This window comes from Varroa jacobsoni, unplaced genomic scaffold, assembly GCF_002532875.2.
Source record: "Varroa jacobsoni isolate VJ856 unplaced genomic scaffold, vjacob_1.0 contig01766, whole genome shotgun sequence".
NCBI classification, from domain to species: domain Eukaryota; kingdom Metazoa; phylum Arthropoda; class Arachnida; order Mesostigmata; family Varroidae; genus Varroa; species Varroa jacobsoni.
In genome coordinates this window covers 53056-73167 of record NW_019214687.1, presented here as the reverse complement: position 1 = coordinate 73167, position 20112 = coordinate 53056, and the positions used below count along the sequence as shown (strand labels likewise).

At 37.4% G+C, this 20112-nt stretch overlaps 2 protein-coding genes and 1 long non-coding RNA gene across 11 annotated transcripts; all 3 read left to right on the top strand.

Annotated features, from left to right (window-relative positions):
* Positions 1-672: 672 nt before the first annotated feature.
* gkt (tyrosyl-DNA phosphodiesterase glaikit) lies at positions 673-6818 on the top strand. Its single transcript, XM_022853500.2, has 11 exons — positions 673-1053; positions 1659-2099; positions 2334-2544; positions 2805-2925; positions 3457-3673; positions 4082-4198; positions 4403-4540; positions 4880-4977; positions 5339-5419; positions 5715-5998; positions 6353-6818. Exons 1-11 carry the CDS (start codon positions 870-872, stop codon positions 6459-6461), a joined length of 2001 nt encoding a protein of 666 aa, XP_022709235.1. The 5' UTR covers positions 673-869; the 3' UTR covers positions 6462-6818.
* Positions 6819-7304: 486 nt separating this feature from the next.
* Positions 7305-11439, top strand: LOC111272194 (uncharacterized). Of its 8 annotated transcripts, none has more exons than XM_022853498.2 (7): positions 7305-7347; positions 7988-8018; positions 9123-9213; positions 9849-9973; positions 10195-10426; positions 10713-10891; positions 11214-11439. In XM_022853498.2, the coding sequence occupies exons 2-6, from the start codon at positions 8002-8004 to the stop codon at positions 10860-10862; spliced, it is 615 nt and encodes a 204-aa protein (XP_022709233.1). In that variant the 5' UTR covers positions 7305-7347; positions 7988-8001; the 3' UTR covers positions 10863-10891; positions 11214-11439. The 8 variants fall into 8 exon arrangements, with proteins under 8 accessions (XP_022709233.1, XP_022709234.1, XP_022709228.1 ...); XM_022853493.1 differs by lacking the exon at positions 7305-7347 and adding an exon at positions 7354-7694; XM_022853494.1 differs by lacking the exon at positions 7305-7347 and adding an exon at positions 7354-7694 and having other exon boundaries at positions 7947-8018.
* A 120-nt stretch (positions 11440-11559) lies between these two features.
* LOC111272195 (uncharacterized) lies at positions 11560-18415 on the top strand. 2 transcript variants are annotated; one of them, XR_002687374.2, is made up of 3 exons: positions 11560-11769; positions 14567-14809; positions 16547-18415. It is a non-coding gene; the product is annotated as an uncharacterized LOC111272195 (long non-coding RNA). The 2 variants fall into 2 exon arrangements; XR_015315623.1 differs by lacking the exon at positions 11560-11769 and adding an exon at positions 11797-12019.
* The last annotated feature ends 1697 nt before the right edge of the window (positions 18416-20112 follow it).

The following is a 20112-nucleotide window of genomic DNA, read 5'->3' as shown; positions in this document are numbered from 1 at the left end:
AAGTATGTAAATGTCAACTTAAACCCCAGAATAGGTAAAGTGGTACCTGTTTACAATTATATGAGGAGTAAAATTATATTTTTCGAACGGCTTTCATCAAGTCTTTTGAGATTTTACTTTGCTATGAAATTTGTTATTAAAGTAGCGAACGGCACCCATATTACCTCCTATTATGAAACAATAATTAACTGGCTAATAAATAGTGTTTTGTTTCTAAGTGAAATTGCTTTAAAGTGTATCGAAATTGTTATTCTCGCGGCGTCGCAGATTCAACTGAAATTGATTATTTGAAACCATTGCAAATTAACTAGTTTGTGTTTTAGCTTCTTTGTACCAAGGATTCGCTAATTTTCATTAATGGCTGATTTTAAAGTTTGTATAGGAGGCGACGGTAAAATAACTGTTCTCAACCAATAAGCAGAAATAAGAGATACCCTGAATAGAAGTAGTCTCAGTAATCCAGCACTGTAAAACAGATTTGTGACTCAAGCTAAAAAAAAGTAATATCATGGTAGATAAAATCGTTACCTATGAAACTACTAATGTAAAATATAAAAAAGATCTATTCGGGTTTCTTGTCCACCGCTCGTTCAGTCACCTCTCCGCTCGTCGTAACACCGGTCACATTTGCGCGGTCAACACACGTCGCGACAGATCGTCTGCTACAAATATAGAAACATCAATAATTCAGCCATGTTCGAACTCCAAGCCGGTTTATTTATTTAAGCCAGCTAAATGATCGTAAAAAGACGATAATGAGAAAATCCATCATACTTATGATTTTACTGACAAAACAGGATGTCACGCGATTAACGTCTTACTAAAGTGATATTCTCCTTTACTTAGATGAAGCCACGTGACTACTGTGAATGCTGCTATTGGCTCGAAATAGAGCACTAACGGAAATTATGGCGGGTCCAAGAAAAGTACACGAAATTTCAGATAGTGATGACAGTGATGTGGAAATCGTATCTAATGTGCCGAAAAAAAGCCGACAAGCAGAGTCACCAGATAAAAATTCGACAAAAGATTCTACCAAAAATGACAGCGCTTGTAAGTGAAATTTCTCTTAAATAACCCTATATAGACAGGCTTGCGTCAGCGAACCTGTTTAAAATGGACCTTACAGATGTACATATGCCCTGTCTGAAGGATATATAACATTTACCAGACAGCTACTACAACTATATAGAAACTATATAGAAATCGCATTATATATTTCGCACATTATATGCGTACAGGTTATTCTAAAAGGTCATTACCAAGGAATTGACGTACAGAGGTGAATATTACTACGGAGAATTTTCTGGTTTTGCAAAAAATAAGGCCGACACAAAGTTCTTTGAGGCTAGCGGCATTTGACGCGCAAAAATTATATTATAATGCGAAAAAATACCACGAACCAGTGTAAAAAATTGTTTGGTATAATTTTCTCCGGACGCTACAATTTATGCTTTTTTACAGGAAACGCTAATTACACGGAAGATTTTGCGGCAACTCCTGTTGTACATAACGGGAAGCTATAATTACCTATAAGAAATCACAAAATCTTAGGAAAGAGCCTAGCTTTCGTTCTAGAAAATATTAATGCAGGAGTTACGGTCATATCAATTTTACTTATTTATATTTTGTCTCAATTCTCGAACGGTCTGCTTCAGCTGTCTCAAAGATTTCGCCCGTGAAGCTTAAACCCGACACCTTTGCCTCTCCAAGGAAAAAGCCACAAATTGAACGGATCCCACATCAGAAGCCGTTATCTACCGCTCCTTCATCGTCAAAGTTAAACACAAGTTTTGTGTCCTCAAACAAAACAGCCGAAGTTGTATGTTGCTCATATAGGCCAGTTTCCGTTAATGGTCCAGCTTTAGGATCCAGCCATTGCTTCGTCTTCACAAAATCATCCAGGAAAGATCAGGGTTTGACGAAAACGTCCGTGGAGGAGAACGACTTAAAGAAAAATGAAGAAAAATGTAGAAAAATACAAAGACGCTTACAGGAATTCCCACCCGAGTATTCGGTAAACCATTTGAACTGCCCATCGAAAGGGGAACCGGCATCGCATTCTGCAGTTGGCTCTGATCATAATTTCGAGAGCTCAGGTATTCACTGTACTATTGCTTACGTAGAAATTTTATCTTGATGCAGAAAAATGGTTCCTAAGAGGTTATGCGAACATTCTACTTCGTGGCGCATACGCTTTAAAGCTCAAAATTTCTGTTCGGGGAGCCTAAGCGGTCCATCTAGACCAATTGATAGAAAGCTTCTAAAGTGGGTAAACATGAAAATCAACTGAGGAAAATGTTATAGGAGAAATAAAATCATTTTATTTAAAGGCACAAAACCATGTCCGTATGGATTTATGTGTTATCGCACAAGCTCAGAACATCTTCTGGAAAATTCACATGACTCGCGGCTACGTGGCTTCTATCTTACGAAGTGCGAAGGCCTTCAAAGCAAATTTAATTCGGATACTTTTACTCGATCTTTGAAGCAAATACTTCATGAGGATGTGAGCGACCAACTTGAGTCAGCTGTGCACTTCAGGTAACTTTATGTATGTATATCGTACATATACTTGTGTCGCTATTATGTGTACATGTGATGTTTCAAAAAAAAAAAAATTTTGACTCAGCTTTTATAAATGTTGAAGTGTTAAAGCTGGTCACGTTTGGCACGAAGGTCAGTGAGCAGGCTTTTTATGTGCAGATGGTTGGTTAATAGTTCAAGTTTTTATATATATATCTTTCTTTTAATTCAATCCAATGGATACTAACTATGATGTACAATTTCGTATCAATGCTTAGCTATGTCTACGATATGGAGTGGCTGTTGGAGCAGTATCCGCCAGAGTACCGACAAATCCCTATGCTACTCGTAGTGCAACAAAGTGACGACCTTCTTAAGCTTTTAATAGCCCAGAGACAGGTATTACGCCCTTAACCAAACTATTATTTCCACTGTTGTTGTAGGCATATAGTTATGAAGAATGAAGAAAAATGTGATTATATACTAGCGATTAATACGAGTCGTCATATTTGCAAATCGTGTCAATAAGTGGCTTTGTCAAAAATCTTTTGTTGCCAAACTACTTGTCGTCGTTCTTTGTAAGTTTGATAGTTATACTTCTGTTTACTTGTTGCACCAATATAACAATGAGTGAAATAGTTGATAACGAAAAAAGAAAATATTCAATCCTTTTTGGTCTACGTCCAGTGGTATCCCGGACGTAATATTTGAATGACTTTGTTTAGATTAGAGCATAACGCAGAAAATTATTCAGTTTCTAGATGATTATGCGCATGGTACCCGTTTTGTCCGGAGACATCGTTTTTGATGGGGGGTTGCACGTCGATCGTTTTTGTGCTCATATTGTCTGCTCCTTTCCGACAATACTCGTTTTTAATGCTAATTTTTTGTACTGATTTCTTTTCTCCGTTGTGTAATCTCGGTTTGTAGGTATTTCGGAACGTGGCTTTACTGCCTATTGAACTATCGCGCTTTGGCACTCACCACAGCAAAATGATTTCGCTGAAGTATAAAGGACACCTGCGGCTCATCGTAACTACAGCTAATCTCTACGGGCCCGACTGGGGTAAAAAAAGCCAAATGTTGTGGGTCAGTCCGCTCCTGAAAAAATCTTCCCAGCCCAAGAAAGGACAGGATTCAGACACAGGTTGGTATGGCAAAAAGAAAATTTCCAAGTCAGCTGTTGGCCCACAAAGAACTAGAATGAAAAGCGTCAACCTACAATCGTGTGAAAGAAATGGGAGTAAAATAAAAACAATAAATAAATTTGACTAGTTACGGTTATAAGGCTGCAGCGATTACTTATACACTAATATATCTACTAGTTGAATGGGATGCTTTAACTTATTGAATTTCATAAACATTTTTTGCGATATATATGTATATATATATAGTTTTATTCTGCAAGCTAGAGACACTGCTTTCTCCTTTGTTCAGTCGTCATTGAAACTAAATAGTATCGCAAGTCTACAGGTCACCAGATATCGTACTATGCTTCAGTACATTGGTAAAACGTCTTAACACACATTTACCGGAGTGTCAATGTGTATTCCAGGATTTCGATCGGCATTATGCACATATCTGCGTTCATACCAGAAGAAAAAGTTGCTTGAACTAGCAGAAAGTTATGCTGACTATGATTTTTCGCTTATCGATAACTGCTACTTCATCGGTATAACCTATTTTATCTACGCCGTAGTTTCTATTTTTAGAAAAATCGAAATGAATAATCATATCTGCGACACATATATTTTATACACAATGCATTAATATGACTTACTTGATGCAAATACTCTTTTTAAAGCTGTATCAAATTATTCAGTAGTAATCTCTGGTGAAAACCGTGAATGATGCTACAAAACCTGCCTTATTTTAGGATCTACACCAAATTCGATCAAGAGCGGGCTAGTGACAGTGGATTCTATTCTAACTAAGAATGTTCCTCCGCTCTCCAAGGAGAATCCTGTCACGTTCTGTTTTTCCAGTATTGGTACCCTTGGACAAGACGACACCGGTAAGCGCACAGGCCGTTTCAAAATATGGGCTGTCTGCATTTATTTTGTGTGCACCTCATTTTATTTGTGTAGCCAGCGCTAGATGAATTTCACGACGCCTTTTCAGCTGTTCCTTTTCTCAATGTGCTTCTTATTATCGCTCTGTATGTAAAATCGCTCTTCGACTAATGCACAATTATAATATAACGATGAGTAGAGCCAGAGCTGAGGCATGTGAAAATGTCTGACTCGAACTGTATATCCAACCGTAGAACGAACTTTTTATTAAGGATTCGATTGCTATATCGTCTTATTGTCTGACTGTGTTTCCTGAATGTTGATCCTTGACGTCTACCCAGCTTGGCTGAGACCAACCTTCGGTCGTGCACTCTTGGCTAACAACCGAACTACTCAGAAAGGCACAAATATCACTGATGTTACCGTGAACAACATACAAGCAAGTTTAATTCAACCTAAAGCTTTACTATATACATATATGTATATATATACGCACTCTAAACGACGTTAAAATTAAATAATTTCCTTTATTTGTTACACAATAACAGCTTGGCAAGTGACGTTCGCTTTTTTAGGCCTGGGGGAGGATTGTATTTCATATCTTTAGAGGATTTGTATTTCATAAAATAATATTTGACATATTGTATATTTTTACGTTTGACCGTCACGTATTATCATAGCTAATATTCATTTTTCTGGAGCGGTTAGCCGATATATCTAGGTATGAACGTTTTGCCATAAAATATATTGTCCTCTTTTGAGCTGAAGATAACACACGCTAAGTATTCTCCTGGCTATAGGCGTTGTATCCGACTATCGAAGAAGTCCGTAAGAGCTTCGAAGGCTATGAGGCAGGACGGAGTTTACCTTACTCCGGAAAGGTAGGAATTAAAAACTGCGTTGAGAACGACCTCTACAAATTCTTTAGTCTGAAGTGACTTTCATTTTGATATCTTCATCTTTCCACATGTCATTCTAAAATAGCGTTTGCTCTCAAATTTGAACAAACAGGGACAACTCTAGTGTATGTGTAATTTCTCTCTCTCTTTCTCTATCTCCCCCTCTCTCTCTGTCGAGAGAGAGAGGGAGAGAGAGAAAAGAGAGCGAAAGGCACAGTGACCTTATTTCGACTCTATTAGCATTTATTGTTCCAGCCTCAATGTTTCGCTCGCATAGGTTCATATGAAACAACGATGGCTGTCCAAATGGCTTCATCGATGGAAAGCGGATCAAGTGGGCAGGTCCAGAGCGGCGCCTCATGTTAAGTTTTATATACGAACATCGCCGGATTATCAGCGAACGTTCTGGTTTTTGATGAGCTCTGCCAATCTGTCGAAAGCAGCTTGGGGTAATCTGCAAACGAAAGCGCCACTTTCATACGAGTGCGGTATTTTGTATGTGCCTAATAGGCCCATTAGCACGGATCAGGTTGTTGTACCATTCGATTTGCCGCCACAAGAGTAAGAATGATTTTAAAAGCTCATGTACTTCTTATTTATATTCAGTTAACCAATCGGAAGTAAATAAAGTTTATGGCTATTACATACGAAGAAGAGTTTAGCGTTAGACATAAAACAAGTTATATACCATTAATTTCTTCCGACGAAAAAGTGGAGATGCTATCTAAAATCGACCCGCTGTAATAATAATAACAAATATTATTATCATTATAGCTTTCTTCATTAGCCTAGACTGTATAGTATGTGTATAACTACTATGTGTGTATGTAATTGTACTATAATGGTTAATCGGAGCTTGTACGTTTGATTATTCTAGATAAGTGTTCTATTTTTCACAAACAAAATACCTTTCAGATACTCGTCCTCGGACCGCCTTTGGATACAGGATAATATCTACAACGAGCCTGACGACTTTGGTCATTCGTGGGATCCACGTCAAGGCGGCGTGGTTCCAACCATTTGACAAAGCTTAAAAGCGGCGTAATAATAATGAACCAGTATCGTTTCCCGGAGGCAAAATTTTTTGCAGTGATTTAAGTGCTGCACGTTGTATATACTCCAGTCTTAGATCGAGCCATATATCTGTAAAAAAAAAAATTCCATACAGTAAAGGGAAAAATGCACTGGTGAATCATCAGAGAGGGGAAGACTATCTATGGTTCCGTTATTCATGAACCAGTTAGCCTTTCACAAGCTGACGTATAATCATCTCTCGCAAGCACGAGTTTACTGCAAGGGAGGTTAATTTTGTTACATATATGAATTGGTATAGCTTAGCTGTCGCAGATGAATAAAGGACTCAAACAGGTGTTCCTACATATTCTGTGGCGTCGTCCTTCTATTTTAAATAGATATGCAACGAAAGTACTTATTATCATTATTGGCATAACCTCCTATACTAGGCTAAGATGTGTATACTCGTATGACAGGTTCGAATCAGAACTCATTTGGTTCCAAGCTTTGAATTATGGCCTTATATTAATAATGTGTTAAATATAATTACCCATTTTACAGGAATATAGGAAACATCAAATCGAAAATATTGTTAGACTTAGGTATGAACTCCTGCCTACACTTATAGCAAAAAAGTATATATATATATATATATACACTTCGCTCGCAATCTAGAACGGACGAATCTATTTTTCGTCAGCCTGAATTGCCCAGTGAAACGAATTAAATATTACCGGTCATCTACCCTTGCCGCTAATATGCTTTCCCATTTGTTGTACGAGTTCCCCTTTCTACAACAGTCAAACGCCCGGCACTAGACAGAAAAATCTGAGGGAATGAGCGTAATTCAACGGAAGTTTGTTTATCGTGTGTCTGCATTTAATGTTTTGTAGGAGGTTTGTGCTTGTCACTTCGTTCGTTTAAAATAGAGCTTTTAAGGCAAAATGATTTATTTGCTAATTTGGACCGGGTGGCAAGAGAAGATAAACCGTAGAAGAATTCAAAAGAAGTGGCGATCAAACGGAAACAGTTACAATCCGAGTAAAATACAAAAGAACAACTAAAACAAATTCTCTATCTAATCTTAGAAATGCGAAAGGAGACTGTATTGTGTGAGGGTATTGTGTGTGTAGATCGTATCGCTGCTGGGCGTTTTAGTTATAGCAGTGAATCTTAACTCTAGAAATCACCTTGTCAACACAACATTTACCTTTTCGTTTTCTTCAAAAATAAAATTCCTAAAGTAAGGATAGTCTAAACAACATTTCGTGAGTAGAAAATTCGAAATAGCTGGCATGACCATTAAGGCGAATGCAACCATGCTGACTATATTTTTGTGTTAAAAAGAAAGTCGACGTGGTATTATGACCGTTAGCGACATTTTCTGTACTACGCTTCAAAGCATTTTTGTTACAATTTCTTAGGGCTAGAAACAAACTGTACTATAGAAAGGGCAGTTTGGAAAGTTATCAATTGATGTTCTTTCTTGATCCAGGTAGAGAGCAATATATCGGGGAATCTTTGATTTTTTTGCAGATTGTGCTCGAACGATGGCAGAAAAGAGCAGGTTAGTACTCGTGATGAAACCACTACAGCTTTAAGATAAATAAAAGTAACTTTCAGACAATAAACGTGATCAGTAACACAGTTAATCTCAGCTGTAAGTAACAACGTGCATCTATTCATAGAGGCCTCTCTAGAATGGCATGCTAACCAACTTCCACCATAAAAACCCAATAAGGGTAAACCACCATAAAAACACTGGAAAATGCACTATAACGAAAAAATTGACAAGACCAGAATTAACAAGAAACACGCATACATTACTGGGTACAGAACGTGTTGACTTGAAGACTACAATAATATCAGTGTTAGTACAATTGTAAATTAGAAGATAACAGATACTATCATTCCTCTTAGTAACGACTGATTTTTAAAGCAGTCCGATAGAACAGCGTGAAATATCGAAAGTCAGCCATCCTTAATGCAATGTGTAACAGTTTAGGGTGTAAAACTCAAAACGTAAATTCAGTTCTATTAGATACATTAATACTAACGCAATGTCCGTACATAATTGCTCTCTTGTATTTATATTGTTTTAAATTTTATTTAGGCCTTATTAATACCGTAAACACAGTGGACTTAGCCTCTGAGTCGTAGACCTTGACCTCATATTGCACTCAAAAAAATATACTATCGACTAGAGCACAATTGATACTCAATAAATTTTTATTTATTAAGGTCCAGCTATATTTATTATTACAATATATTTCGGAGTACTTTCAGTTTTTGTCATATTGCACACAAATTCGATTCATTGCAAAATAAGCTAGATCATTGAATCTGAATGCCAAAGGGGCTCATTTGTATAGCCACGATATAAACAATTAAGGCACCGTTGTTTCGGTTTAGGATCCACAGATTCGGCATTCGGCGGGATCCAAGAGTTAGATGTAAACGTTGTTTACCTGTATACATTTATTCCGTACATTTGTATATTTGTTCAAATTGTAGTACTTTGTTTTATCAATGCAAATTGTTAGTGTTGTCTGCGAAGTCTGTTGTTATTAATAATCTGTTCTCACTGAAGAAAACCAGCTTAGGTTACGATGAATTTTTAAATTCGTATCATTTCATTTATCTATGTCATATGCACGTGGGTAAATTACAGTTACAAAATGCTCGGCAATCCTGCTAAATTATGCTCAATGATGCAGGAGTCGATTTCTCTATCCGCCTCCAACAGTGTTAGCATCAAAGAGGTATGATTTTAAGCTAACTTTAACCAATACTAAACCCATTTTTATTCAGTCCTGTTATTTTATACGTTTGTTATTTTGTAACGCGTTACATCCAAAATGTTAATTTTGGTTGATGGAGCCCTCATACTTAAGTTATGCTTCCGTGAAAAGTCTTCTCTATTGTTTTTGCCTTTTGAATTCCAACATGTGATCATGACCTCGCTGGTATTCGACATTATAATTCCCACCCTTGAAACGTTTGTACCATTCGCATACTGTGTTTTCGTTTAAAACTTTCATGCCTATTGTCTTCATTGCTTTTTGAGGAATTTCAACAGCATTGTGATCTTTGATGAACAAGCACACCGAATGTTAATTTGGGAAAAATTATTTTTTTTCTGCAATAATTTCAACCGATTCTTACTCACAGGTTGAAACTGGAGTACTTATTTATTCCATTTATAATCATGTTAGCTAACGGCGTATAGTTCGAAAGTTATCCAATTTCGAAGTCTGCCGAGTTCGCGTGTAACATATATTGCGTGTATATATATACACTGTTATGTTATGTTAATCAATAAAATTTATATAAATAGCTATTATTTGCTAAGGTATTAAGTTGTTCTCGTAGATAACGTTTGTATTAATTGGTTTAGGTGCGCATGATGATAGAAAGCTTAAACGAAGGCGTATGGTCGAAAAAGGAAATTATTGATCTTTTTACAAAAAGTCCGCAGAAAATTTTCGTGCTTCATGGTGATCACCTATTTCTTAAAAAAAGGTATGTATTGTTGGAGTTTAAAAACCTATGATTCTCCTCGATCAGCCAAACGTTGACTTCAACCTCGGAAAAGTGCTTATTTAACTTACTTGATGATTCCCTTGACCAATTAACTTTATCTAATACTTGAGGCAGTTGAAATTGTAGATGCGCAATAAAGTTGTAATAAACGACGTACGAGAAACGATTTGTCGCAATCAAGTCCTGTTTATTGTCTTTAGTTGCGAAAAAGTGAGCAAAGCCGGAAAAGCGGAAGTGTCAGACTCGAACGCGTCTTGCGTTCTTGAACGTTTTCCTGTTGTCACGGAAACAGCAGAAAAAGAAGTTAGCGAGGGCGTTGAGAGTTGTGACCTTTGCGAAAATGTCGCCGCCAAGGCCGATGAACTGTACCGCAGGATTGGCGTCTTGGAACGACATATTGCACAAAAACTAGAACTTTTAAAACTAAAGCAGGTACAAAATAATGGATAAATGTGTCAATGCTACACGTAAAATACTGTGCTACTATTTCGTCTTTCGGTCTTAAATTTTTGTGTAAATAAACAGTTGATTTATGTTTGAACAGCAAACCCCTACGAAAAGCAAAACGATTATAGTATAGCCCAGTGCCTTGTCTCGGAAGTTTTATCAACTACGCAAAAGCTTCAGTGTAGTCAGGGTAAAGATAATTAGTTTTTATGGGTCGCTAACGTACTTTGGACAATTATGACATTCAAAAATTGTTGGTTTATTCGAGCAGCGTAGTGTACGACACTTGCGGAGAACCATAAAATCTAGTCGAGCAGCAGTTGATCCTTATACATACGATGATGTGAGACCGTTGTCGACAACAGATTGCTCCACCGCAAGACGCCCTGGCACGTCTCATTCTCCTATTTCTGGAAAATAGTCTTTGCTCGGCGTCGAAAGCTAAAAATAGTAAGTGTGCTCCGTTTATTGTATTTACCATGTTTAACATGTCGTTAGTATGACAAGTCAATTAATTTATGTTGGAATTAACTTAACCAACCTTCATCTCCACAAATGCTACATGGCAGTGAATCTAGACATTCAAACCTCTGTGATGACCATCAATAGAGGTTTCTCTTAGTGTGCTGGAATAGCTTGTCCTATTCGTGCCCTTTGCGTTCTATTTCTGCAAGTTACGTTTTGATATTGATGCCTCTGATACATGTAGTAGTGTTTTTGTTTATTTTTTTTTTGCTCCCTTTCATGTAAATCGCGACCTTTGCTAAATTAGGAATGGCGAAAAACGGGAAGGTTAGTTGGCGAAACCGCAATCAGTCGAGAACTGGAATACACTGTCTTCGATGCGATGTCCGCACCTGAATTACTGGCTAGTTTTTTTAATTTGTAATTTTTATGAATGTGTAAAATATAAATTCAGTTTAGTGCATAGTGAATGTCTATGAAATAATGTAGAAGTAAATAAAAACGTTTATGTCTTTGAATCGTTCTCCTTAAAATTGTCGCTTGTTTTTCACATATGTAAACATATGTAATATGGCATTATTTAGAAATAGGAAGCTTGTCTACCAATTCTATAATTAGTCTAGTGAACGGCGTGTATTTGAGGTCGTCGAGATATGACGTTGATGGACACGATATAAGAACGATAAAATTAGCAAATACTTAATTGTTTACTTACTTATTTACTATAAATACTTAATTTGTTAACGTTTCAAGAAATTTGAGCGTACGAGACGGCTCGCATGTGCCCTTTGAACTTAAAGAGACCCTGTTCTTCCGAGAATTATTGGATACGCTATCCCATCAAGCATATTATAACAAAGCAGGTATTATTTTACGCAAGCAAGTTTTCGAAATTGATACAAAACACTGAAAATCAGTGTCGTCTCAACAGAGACCTTAAATAGGATTTTGAATTTATCGGTTTCAGTCAGGTCATTGAAGATAGATCTTTTTCGTAGTGTGTCACCACTGTAGTAAAAGTAAAAGTGAAAGAATTGCTTTGAGAATTTCGTGTACATGTTGCCACCTAGATCAGGCGCGAACATGACGTAAAATGGTGGGGATCTACAAAAGGTAGCTTTTTTTATTTATTTAATTCTGTAAGATATTTCGAACGAGAACATTCATTCTTGTCAAAGCTCATCAGATATGATAAGTATGTTAGATGTAATAGCAGAATTTCAACGATTACGTAATTTTGGCTTAACCGATTTTTTTCCTGATTAAAAACAATCGAGATACCTTATTCAGTTACTAACCCAAACGGCTCATCATTAGTTATATACACTGTGTTAAACTCATCGAAACTTTGATACTAACAAATCATTTTTGCTTAACTCGCATTAGTTCCAAGCGTCGCCTACGAGCGAACACACTATTGTTTTCTTTTATTAATACAAATTATGGACTGCCATTCATTGAATTTGCCTTTCTTGAACTTGTGGCTGGCTCGTAGCCTATGTAACCTATATGTTGGATCAGCCCGGATACGAACTGTGTGGTGTTTGTTACTACAGAGGATATTTGAAGAGTACCCAAGGCATAACTGAACTTTTTCAGTCCCTCGTCGAAACCCACAAAAGGCAGATATACGTTAGTAGGTGTACGCGTTAGCCATATGCCATGTCTCTTATCAGCGATTATGGGCTCGTAACTTGGTAGTTTTTCCATGCCATTTATGGGGCAGTACGATAACAGTATCCCGTGGCAACTATTTGCCGACCCTGGAATTTGAACCAATGGTGGCCGATGCTCCTGGTTATCAGGGTGACGGACTTCGAGAGTATTAACAACCCAGATAGCTCCACTCGCTTCTCCGATGTTGGTAAACGTCAACCGACAAAAATGAAAATTGAATGAATAAATCTAAAATGATTTCAGATTGTCGGTTCTACCGTAGTGGCAATCCTGCAGATGATGTCAGGTATACAGGTGAAGTAAAGCTTTCTTTTGAAATGAAGTAGCAGGTGAAGTAATTCTGGATTAACTCTGTATAGACATCGCCCTTAACGAAGGAATCATTCAGGAAATCGTGCGCCGCGATGGCAGATTCCCTCTATCCTTTTAAAATGAAAGAGGTACCTATCTATACTTTTAACTAAACAAATATATACATAAGCTATGTAGTTCTTCGCTTACCAAAAATACGCTTAAATACGAGCTGAGCTTGGATCAGTTGGACGACATATTTTTATCTTTACACTTTTTAGTGGAAGTGGCGTATCTAAACTGGGCTAAAAATGATAGAAAAGCACTATACTGGGTTAGCCGCTACATTCCGCGCCTGCGAATTCCACTCCGATTCAGTAGGACTAGTCACCTCTGGCTTTGGGTATTCATCGGAAGCGTTTTATGTAAAGCATGTTAAAACTATGTAGCGTCTGCTGCTCACGTATCAAAAAGATGTACTTTTCAAATTGTACGAAAATAGTGACATGTATCACACTGGGGTGTAAGAATGGATGTCCACGTTGTAACTTCTTCAGATAAATCTGATATGAATTCAGAAAGCAAGGGAGCTAGGCTTTTTCATACGATTACTCTATTACAAATTACGAAAATGTATTTACGCTCGAAAAAGGGTTGCCTGTTTTGTTTCTTGCCACTTTTTCTTCTGTATGTTAGCGCCGCAAAAGATACAAAAAAAGTTAGTTGATTTTTTTGTATCGCACAGCACAGTAGCGAATTATCAACTTCTATCGAAAGCTGAGTGCAGCCTATGACTTACTAGATGAACCTAGGGCAATTGTATGTTTGATTATGTACACAGCCATCTTAGTAACTAGAACTAACCTGTCTGTAATTATCTATTATACAATTAAGAGGATGCGTTAAGTTTTGGTTTTGCTTTCTTGAAATAGCATATATGTAGGATACAATGGTTTTCAATGGGAAGTTTGTAAAGTTGTTGTTTTTTTTGGGGGGTGTTAAAATATATATGCGTGATACGTTTTCATTATACTCGCCTTAAATGAGACTTTGTACAAGAGCAATTTTCACCGAAAGGGCCCCCTTTCTTCCGCCCTTCTCTATATGCACCCTATTTTCACCTTGTTATCATCAGTCTTGCTCTTTATTCCCTTCTGCAGCTCTGGCTGGCTGAAGGGAATGCAAAATAAGTCTTGATTTTCCCCGGATGCTGATAAATAGGCATATTGTACTGCCATTTACACTGGTCCAGCGTAATTGTACGACGAGATTATGTTAGTAATTCAAATAAATTTTCATTTATGAATCGAACGCGCGACAGTCCCTTATGCGTTGCGCAGGTCTTCGTTGATGACTGCTATAATCTCCATGCCTGAATATTGCCTATTTAACGATTGCTGTGAAGATCAATTAACCCAGATAAGAAATTTGCCATTTTTTTTCTATAAAGGGGGCATGAAGTGAATTCGAGTAGATACTTACGCAAGCAACGCACAAAGATACTTTATTTCGATCTTTAGTAATTATATCTTTATTAAAATCACGAGCTTGCTAAACTCTACAACTGTTATAGAAGTGTAAAAAAATAGTAACAATAAGACTGATAATCAATACGTATTAATAGAAACAGCTAGCTGAAATCGATACTTCAGCAAGTGTTTGTAATAACAAATTATCGTATGCTTTTTGCAGAGTCGAAGGAAGAGACAATCTGAGTGGGAAAAATGAATGAGAACTTAATGCGTCAAGAGAAGCACAAGTTTACTGGGCAGCTTGTTGCGCAATTGGAGGAGCCGATTGGCTTGAAAAATCTCATTGCTGGAGGTGGTGTGCGACGACTTCTGCAAGTGATGGCAGTTGCTTCATGGTTTGGGGAAATCCTGGGAAAGCACACTCCATCTACGTACGACTACGCTGGCATTACCTCAAATCTACGTATGATATATGTGATATTTGGATTGTGTTCGAATGCAAAACGCATACACATACAAATGATTACTGGCAAACTTCAACATTGTCGGCTGAAGCAGGGAACGTTTTCGCTACCTATCCTTTAGCCGATAGAGAAGTATCAGCAAAGATTCTCGATGTTGTACGCCAAATATACACTTTTAAGAAAACTTTGTAAAGACTAAAACAGTATATCGAAGTCTGTCGGACCTGGTCGTCATAGCGGCAACTATTATGTTATGTATTAAACTATACCCAATCATTTTAGTTTGGCATGCCTTGTTAATACGTGATGAGAAGCACGTTCCGTACCTGCTGGTTGCATCAAACGTAGCACTTGATGCCGCTTACGGCTCATGATGCAGTATTGCCATCTCAGTCACGAAAATGACGGACGAAAACTCCGAGCTAATGGCAGATGTGAAAAATCTACGATATAAACTGCACGACTTTCGTGTCACAGACTTGATATTTAGGCAAACACAAAATATTCACTCGAACTCTAACGTGTGAGACTTCACATAGCTCATAGATGAACTAATTGTTGGTAAAAAAAATCTCTAAGGTATTTTGGTCCTCGAGGAGCTCATTTGTACGCAAGAAATGCGTATGTTTATATATTAAACCACTTTACAAATAGAACAATATAATATGTTGTATATGGGCGTCTTCCTTGCATTAGGAGCCTGCAATAAAGCAGCCATAAGCTGCTTATGCAATCCTGTGAAAGACAAGTCGATAGCCCAATTCGGCCAAGCAGGTCAAGAACAGACGAAAAAGTCCTGGTGCATTAAAAACGAATATATATATTTAAGACTCAGGATTATCGATTGAGATTGTCTGCCTGATGTCTTGATAACTTGCTACATTTGAACGAAGCCAGACACAAAGGTCTCTGGCGGCTTTGCCTTGAGTGTGGCGTGAAGAAAATCATCGATTCATCGTCATCCTACGAAGTATGAATTTTTAAATCAATATGCTGAAGAAGGAAAGCAGGAGCGTAAATGGATACGATTTATGCAGCGTGGGATGTTTAAGAAGCTATTTACAAGATGTTCGTAGTGTGCGTAAAAGTGGCATATACATTTCTTTACAAGGCTTCAGCATAAGTCCGCTCGGCAAATTATTTATCCAAAAGGAAAAACTTTTTTTACTTTGGCCAAAATGATAGAATAGTCTCGAACATTATTGTGTAAATAGTTGTTATGTAAACTATTTTTCTTGATGGCGTCTTAGCAATTGTTTTATCAAAGGGGTCGGATACCATTGGGCAAAGTTGTTTTTATTTAATCCTAATACATCATGTAACTAACCCCTTTCATTTAGCAAGATACCATTTATGTGATAGACGAGTCTGTTTGGCAATGATCTGGGAGATGAAACATTAATAAACTCAGAGTTGTAACGCTGTATAGTCTTGAGGGGACATGGCAACAGCTTTTCATCCGGTTATGTCGCCTTTGGTCTTAAAGGGCAGGTAAACTATAAATAGGCCATCGAAACTGATTAACAACAGTCTGAAGCTTTTCTCCCACCTTAGGTATATTTTAGTGTGTAAGATTAGTTCAGGAAATACTTGTACAAGATTTGCAAGCCCATAAGCTAAAAAGCTTCTCTTTATGGGTAGTTTAATTAAATCAGAGGTGACTTCTCTCTAACTCTTCACTATACAATACCGAATTCCACCGCCCTACTTTTCATTTGCATTTGTTTGCATTACAGACTGAGCATGCAAGCTTCGGGCTTGTATTTGAGTCGATCGCTGCTTGCGGTGGCATTAACATCGTCACATTGGGTCCAAAAACGGTACGTGACGGAAGGACGTCTACCGGCGGTTCTACAAGCAACACTCGAGCTACTTAGTTTAGGCTGTTTCTACAGGTCGTAATTACTCGTATGTAAATAAATTTTCTGTCTATATGGTCTAGGCCAGAATAATACAGTTTGTTAATTCGGGGCTTGAAAATATTACTACTGCTACTTTTCTCTGGCTTGCCTAAGAAATCTAACCGTTATCATTGCATCTTACGCATTTTGCTTACTTCATTATGTAGGACTTCCTGCATTGATCCGCCTAAAGCAGTCGGCACTGGTAATGGTCGGTAATCACCGAAATCGCAACTTTTGTCTACAAGAGCTATCACACCTCTCCTAAAAAGCTTTATTAAGATGGAGTTTGTACAGGATCTGGAATAGGTGTTAGGATTTCATTTTATTGTACAGTTTAGTATTCCATCATCAGTACTCATATCACTGACTTCGCAAATAAGCTTGAGTAAACTAGATATACCAATCTTAATACTTAAAAGGCTATCTATTCCCGAGCAATTCGTAAGGATTTTAGTATCGTCGATGTCCGGACTGGCAGCAGTTTTTTTGCAACATTGACGAAATCACCACTTGGGCTTGATTATTAGATCAATGTTCCTAACTTCGAAGCCATTAATGATAACTCATGACGTAACGGTTTATTCTGTTCTTTAACTTAATAAGCTTAATTGTGTTTTGCGCCTTGAGGTCTTGTACTTGCCAGCATGTTGTGAGCTTATTTCACATGATGCACACAAGATGATTTTTCTTTTAACCTAAATTGCGCAACAAATGACCAGTGATCTTTTTCCTGATATCTATGCTTTAACCAGACTATCGTGGCTCGGTCCTCTCTAGGTACATTAGTTTTCTTGTAATATTTTACTCTTTGTATCAGGCAGTGTTCCAGCGAATTAAATTGTTTAATTGAGTGTCACGTTTATGCTATGTCGCCGAAGCCTTAAGGGTTCCCTGACAAAGCCAGCCGCAGATATGGGAGTGGCTTACTGGGTAAGCTGAATATAGATGAAGCAGCTTAGCGTCATCCGACAAAATATAGATCTAGTATAGTTTGTTTTTTATTGAGTCTTACGTAAAACTTTTTTCGTTTTAGTTGTCGCCTAACCTTCACAAGGCAACTCGATTAGAAGAATAAGGAATCTGCTCGTACATTAGTTAATTATCTAACTCATCAAATTCTCTATAGTAGCCCTAAATGCTCAGTCATTGTTTCGGTGTATCCTCTGCAAACGCTATCATAAATTTGCCGCAGGAAGGTTCAACGACGGTGGATAGCTTGCTGGGTAATGGATTTGCCGCTATTCCTAGGGAGACGTTGTGGTTTAGGTTCGAACCTGGGCATCGACAGACAAATTTCGTTTCGTGCTGGGAGTCAGCCGTCTGATGGAAGGCGATGGCCTTGCACACCTGCGTCGTCACAGCTGCACTAGGCACACACGAAGTTGACTAGATGATGAGCAGCAGTTGCGCTGGATTAAGGAAGACCTACAGCGGTGATCAACTGGAAGCTCATGAGTGCAATTAATCCTTTAGCTATTTTACGCTAAATGTTTGCAGTACACGTCAAGTAAGCATTGCCAACGGGGTAAAGTGTTATAAATAGTAATATCACATAATCTAGAGTGATAATGAGAAAAAAGTGATTTCTGTGAAAATACAAAGTCACGCTCATGGAAGGCCAAATTGATTTTCTACGAGCGTCTTGTAAAGGAAAGTGGTGAAAATAAATGTATTTTGCTGTGTTTTACAATAGCTTTTAAACCGTCTGGCCTCTTTGTTTTCTTCTTGGAAAAAGTGGTCCCTACCTTTAGTATGCTTTGTAATAATATCAGCAAATAATTTGACTACGAAACGACTATTCATTAAATAGGCCGAGTCGCATGTCTGTGTGGAAAAAATCATCCATTATAGTTTTTGTAAGTGAAGCCTGTCTAAGCATTTCGTCCGCCCCATAAGGCTTTAACAGAGTGAATATAGTCGTTAGCTTTGCAATGATACTCGTTGTACTCAGCCATTTTGATGTTAAAAAATCAATTCAAATTCAATTTTTTACTGATACTAGTAGAAATTTTTAACCAATGTCTTCACTGGATGTTAAGCTAAATAGCATACTCTGCTACAAGGAGATACTCTCGTATTCTCGCTCGAGGCACCAGTTCGCGCATCATCATATATCTTTCCTTAAGTTCTATTGGCTTTCTTGATATATTTTTACTTTGACTTCTAACAATTCTTGTTTAATTTTAAAGTTGGTTTAATTTTGAAAAAAGCTTTCCGTGCTAATATATATATTAATATTCTCGTCAATAAGGGTCCGCTCTTGATCTATGCTATTATTACATTCCGATTCTTTTCTACTATCCAAGCTTGATGTCTGTTCGGCATTTTTATAAGATATTGATGATACACTGGCACCGTTTAGCGCGTATACTGTAATTTTAGTCTTCTTCTTAGTTATCATGAAAACTTTAAATGTATTGTTAACATTTTTGCTAAGTACTCAGATCTATTTTTATGTAGATATGTTGTTCCATAATGTGCCTGCCTTATTTTGTTTGTTACAACGATCTGCCTATAACAGTGTCTTTCTGTTTTCTTTACGACAAGAGTAAGAACTTGGTAGTTTTTTTCCTTTACATAAAGGAAGGACTCTCTCAAAAATATCGTTGGGTCATGTCGTCTTTCTCGCTATCGCAAAGTGTCGACACGATAGCTAAATAGAAATAATTTAGTCTTTTCTTCGTTCATTGAAATTACAATGTGCCTCAATTTGAAGAGACTCATTACGGACTTCAAAGCTGCTACGTCTCCTCTGTTTTCCAGGTCAACCGACTTTCTAACTCTAACAGCATAGAACTCTCTGTCCTCCAAGCGCGTCATCGTTAGCCCCGTCTCGAGTAGAATATGACAGGGGTCCCTCTTCTTTAAATATTTCGGTACTCAATAACGAAGCGTTAATTGTTTTGCAACTGACCCTCGAGAAATAAACACGTAGATTTGATCATACTATATAAATTACACGACTTCAAGAATGGTGTCTATAAATTATGTCCATTCTACTTTGTTTAATAATCGTATATGTTTAATCGGGATACGATAGTCGAGCATATATTTTATTGTCATTTGGCTATACCCAGTTTACTGCTTTTGTACAATCGGCATTTGGTATAGGCCAACTTCGAGCTGGCATTGCATACTCGATGGGTTCCCACCAGTGTCTGTTTAATAACTAAGATTAAAGGAAAAGCTGTGAAGACTTTTAAAAACGTACACAGCCTTTTCGGACAAAGTGAACCGGGTATATAAAAAGCCAGTTATCAATTTTTATTACTAAATCCACATTTGAAACTTTGATCTGTTTGGTATAAAACACAGATTAAACCATATAGGGATTACGTGAAAATTGATGAATATGTGGAGGTGTGATATAGGTCAGTAAGAGTATCATTATCGTGTGG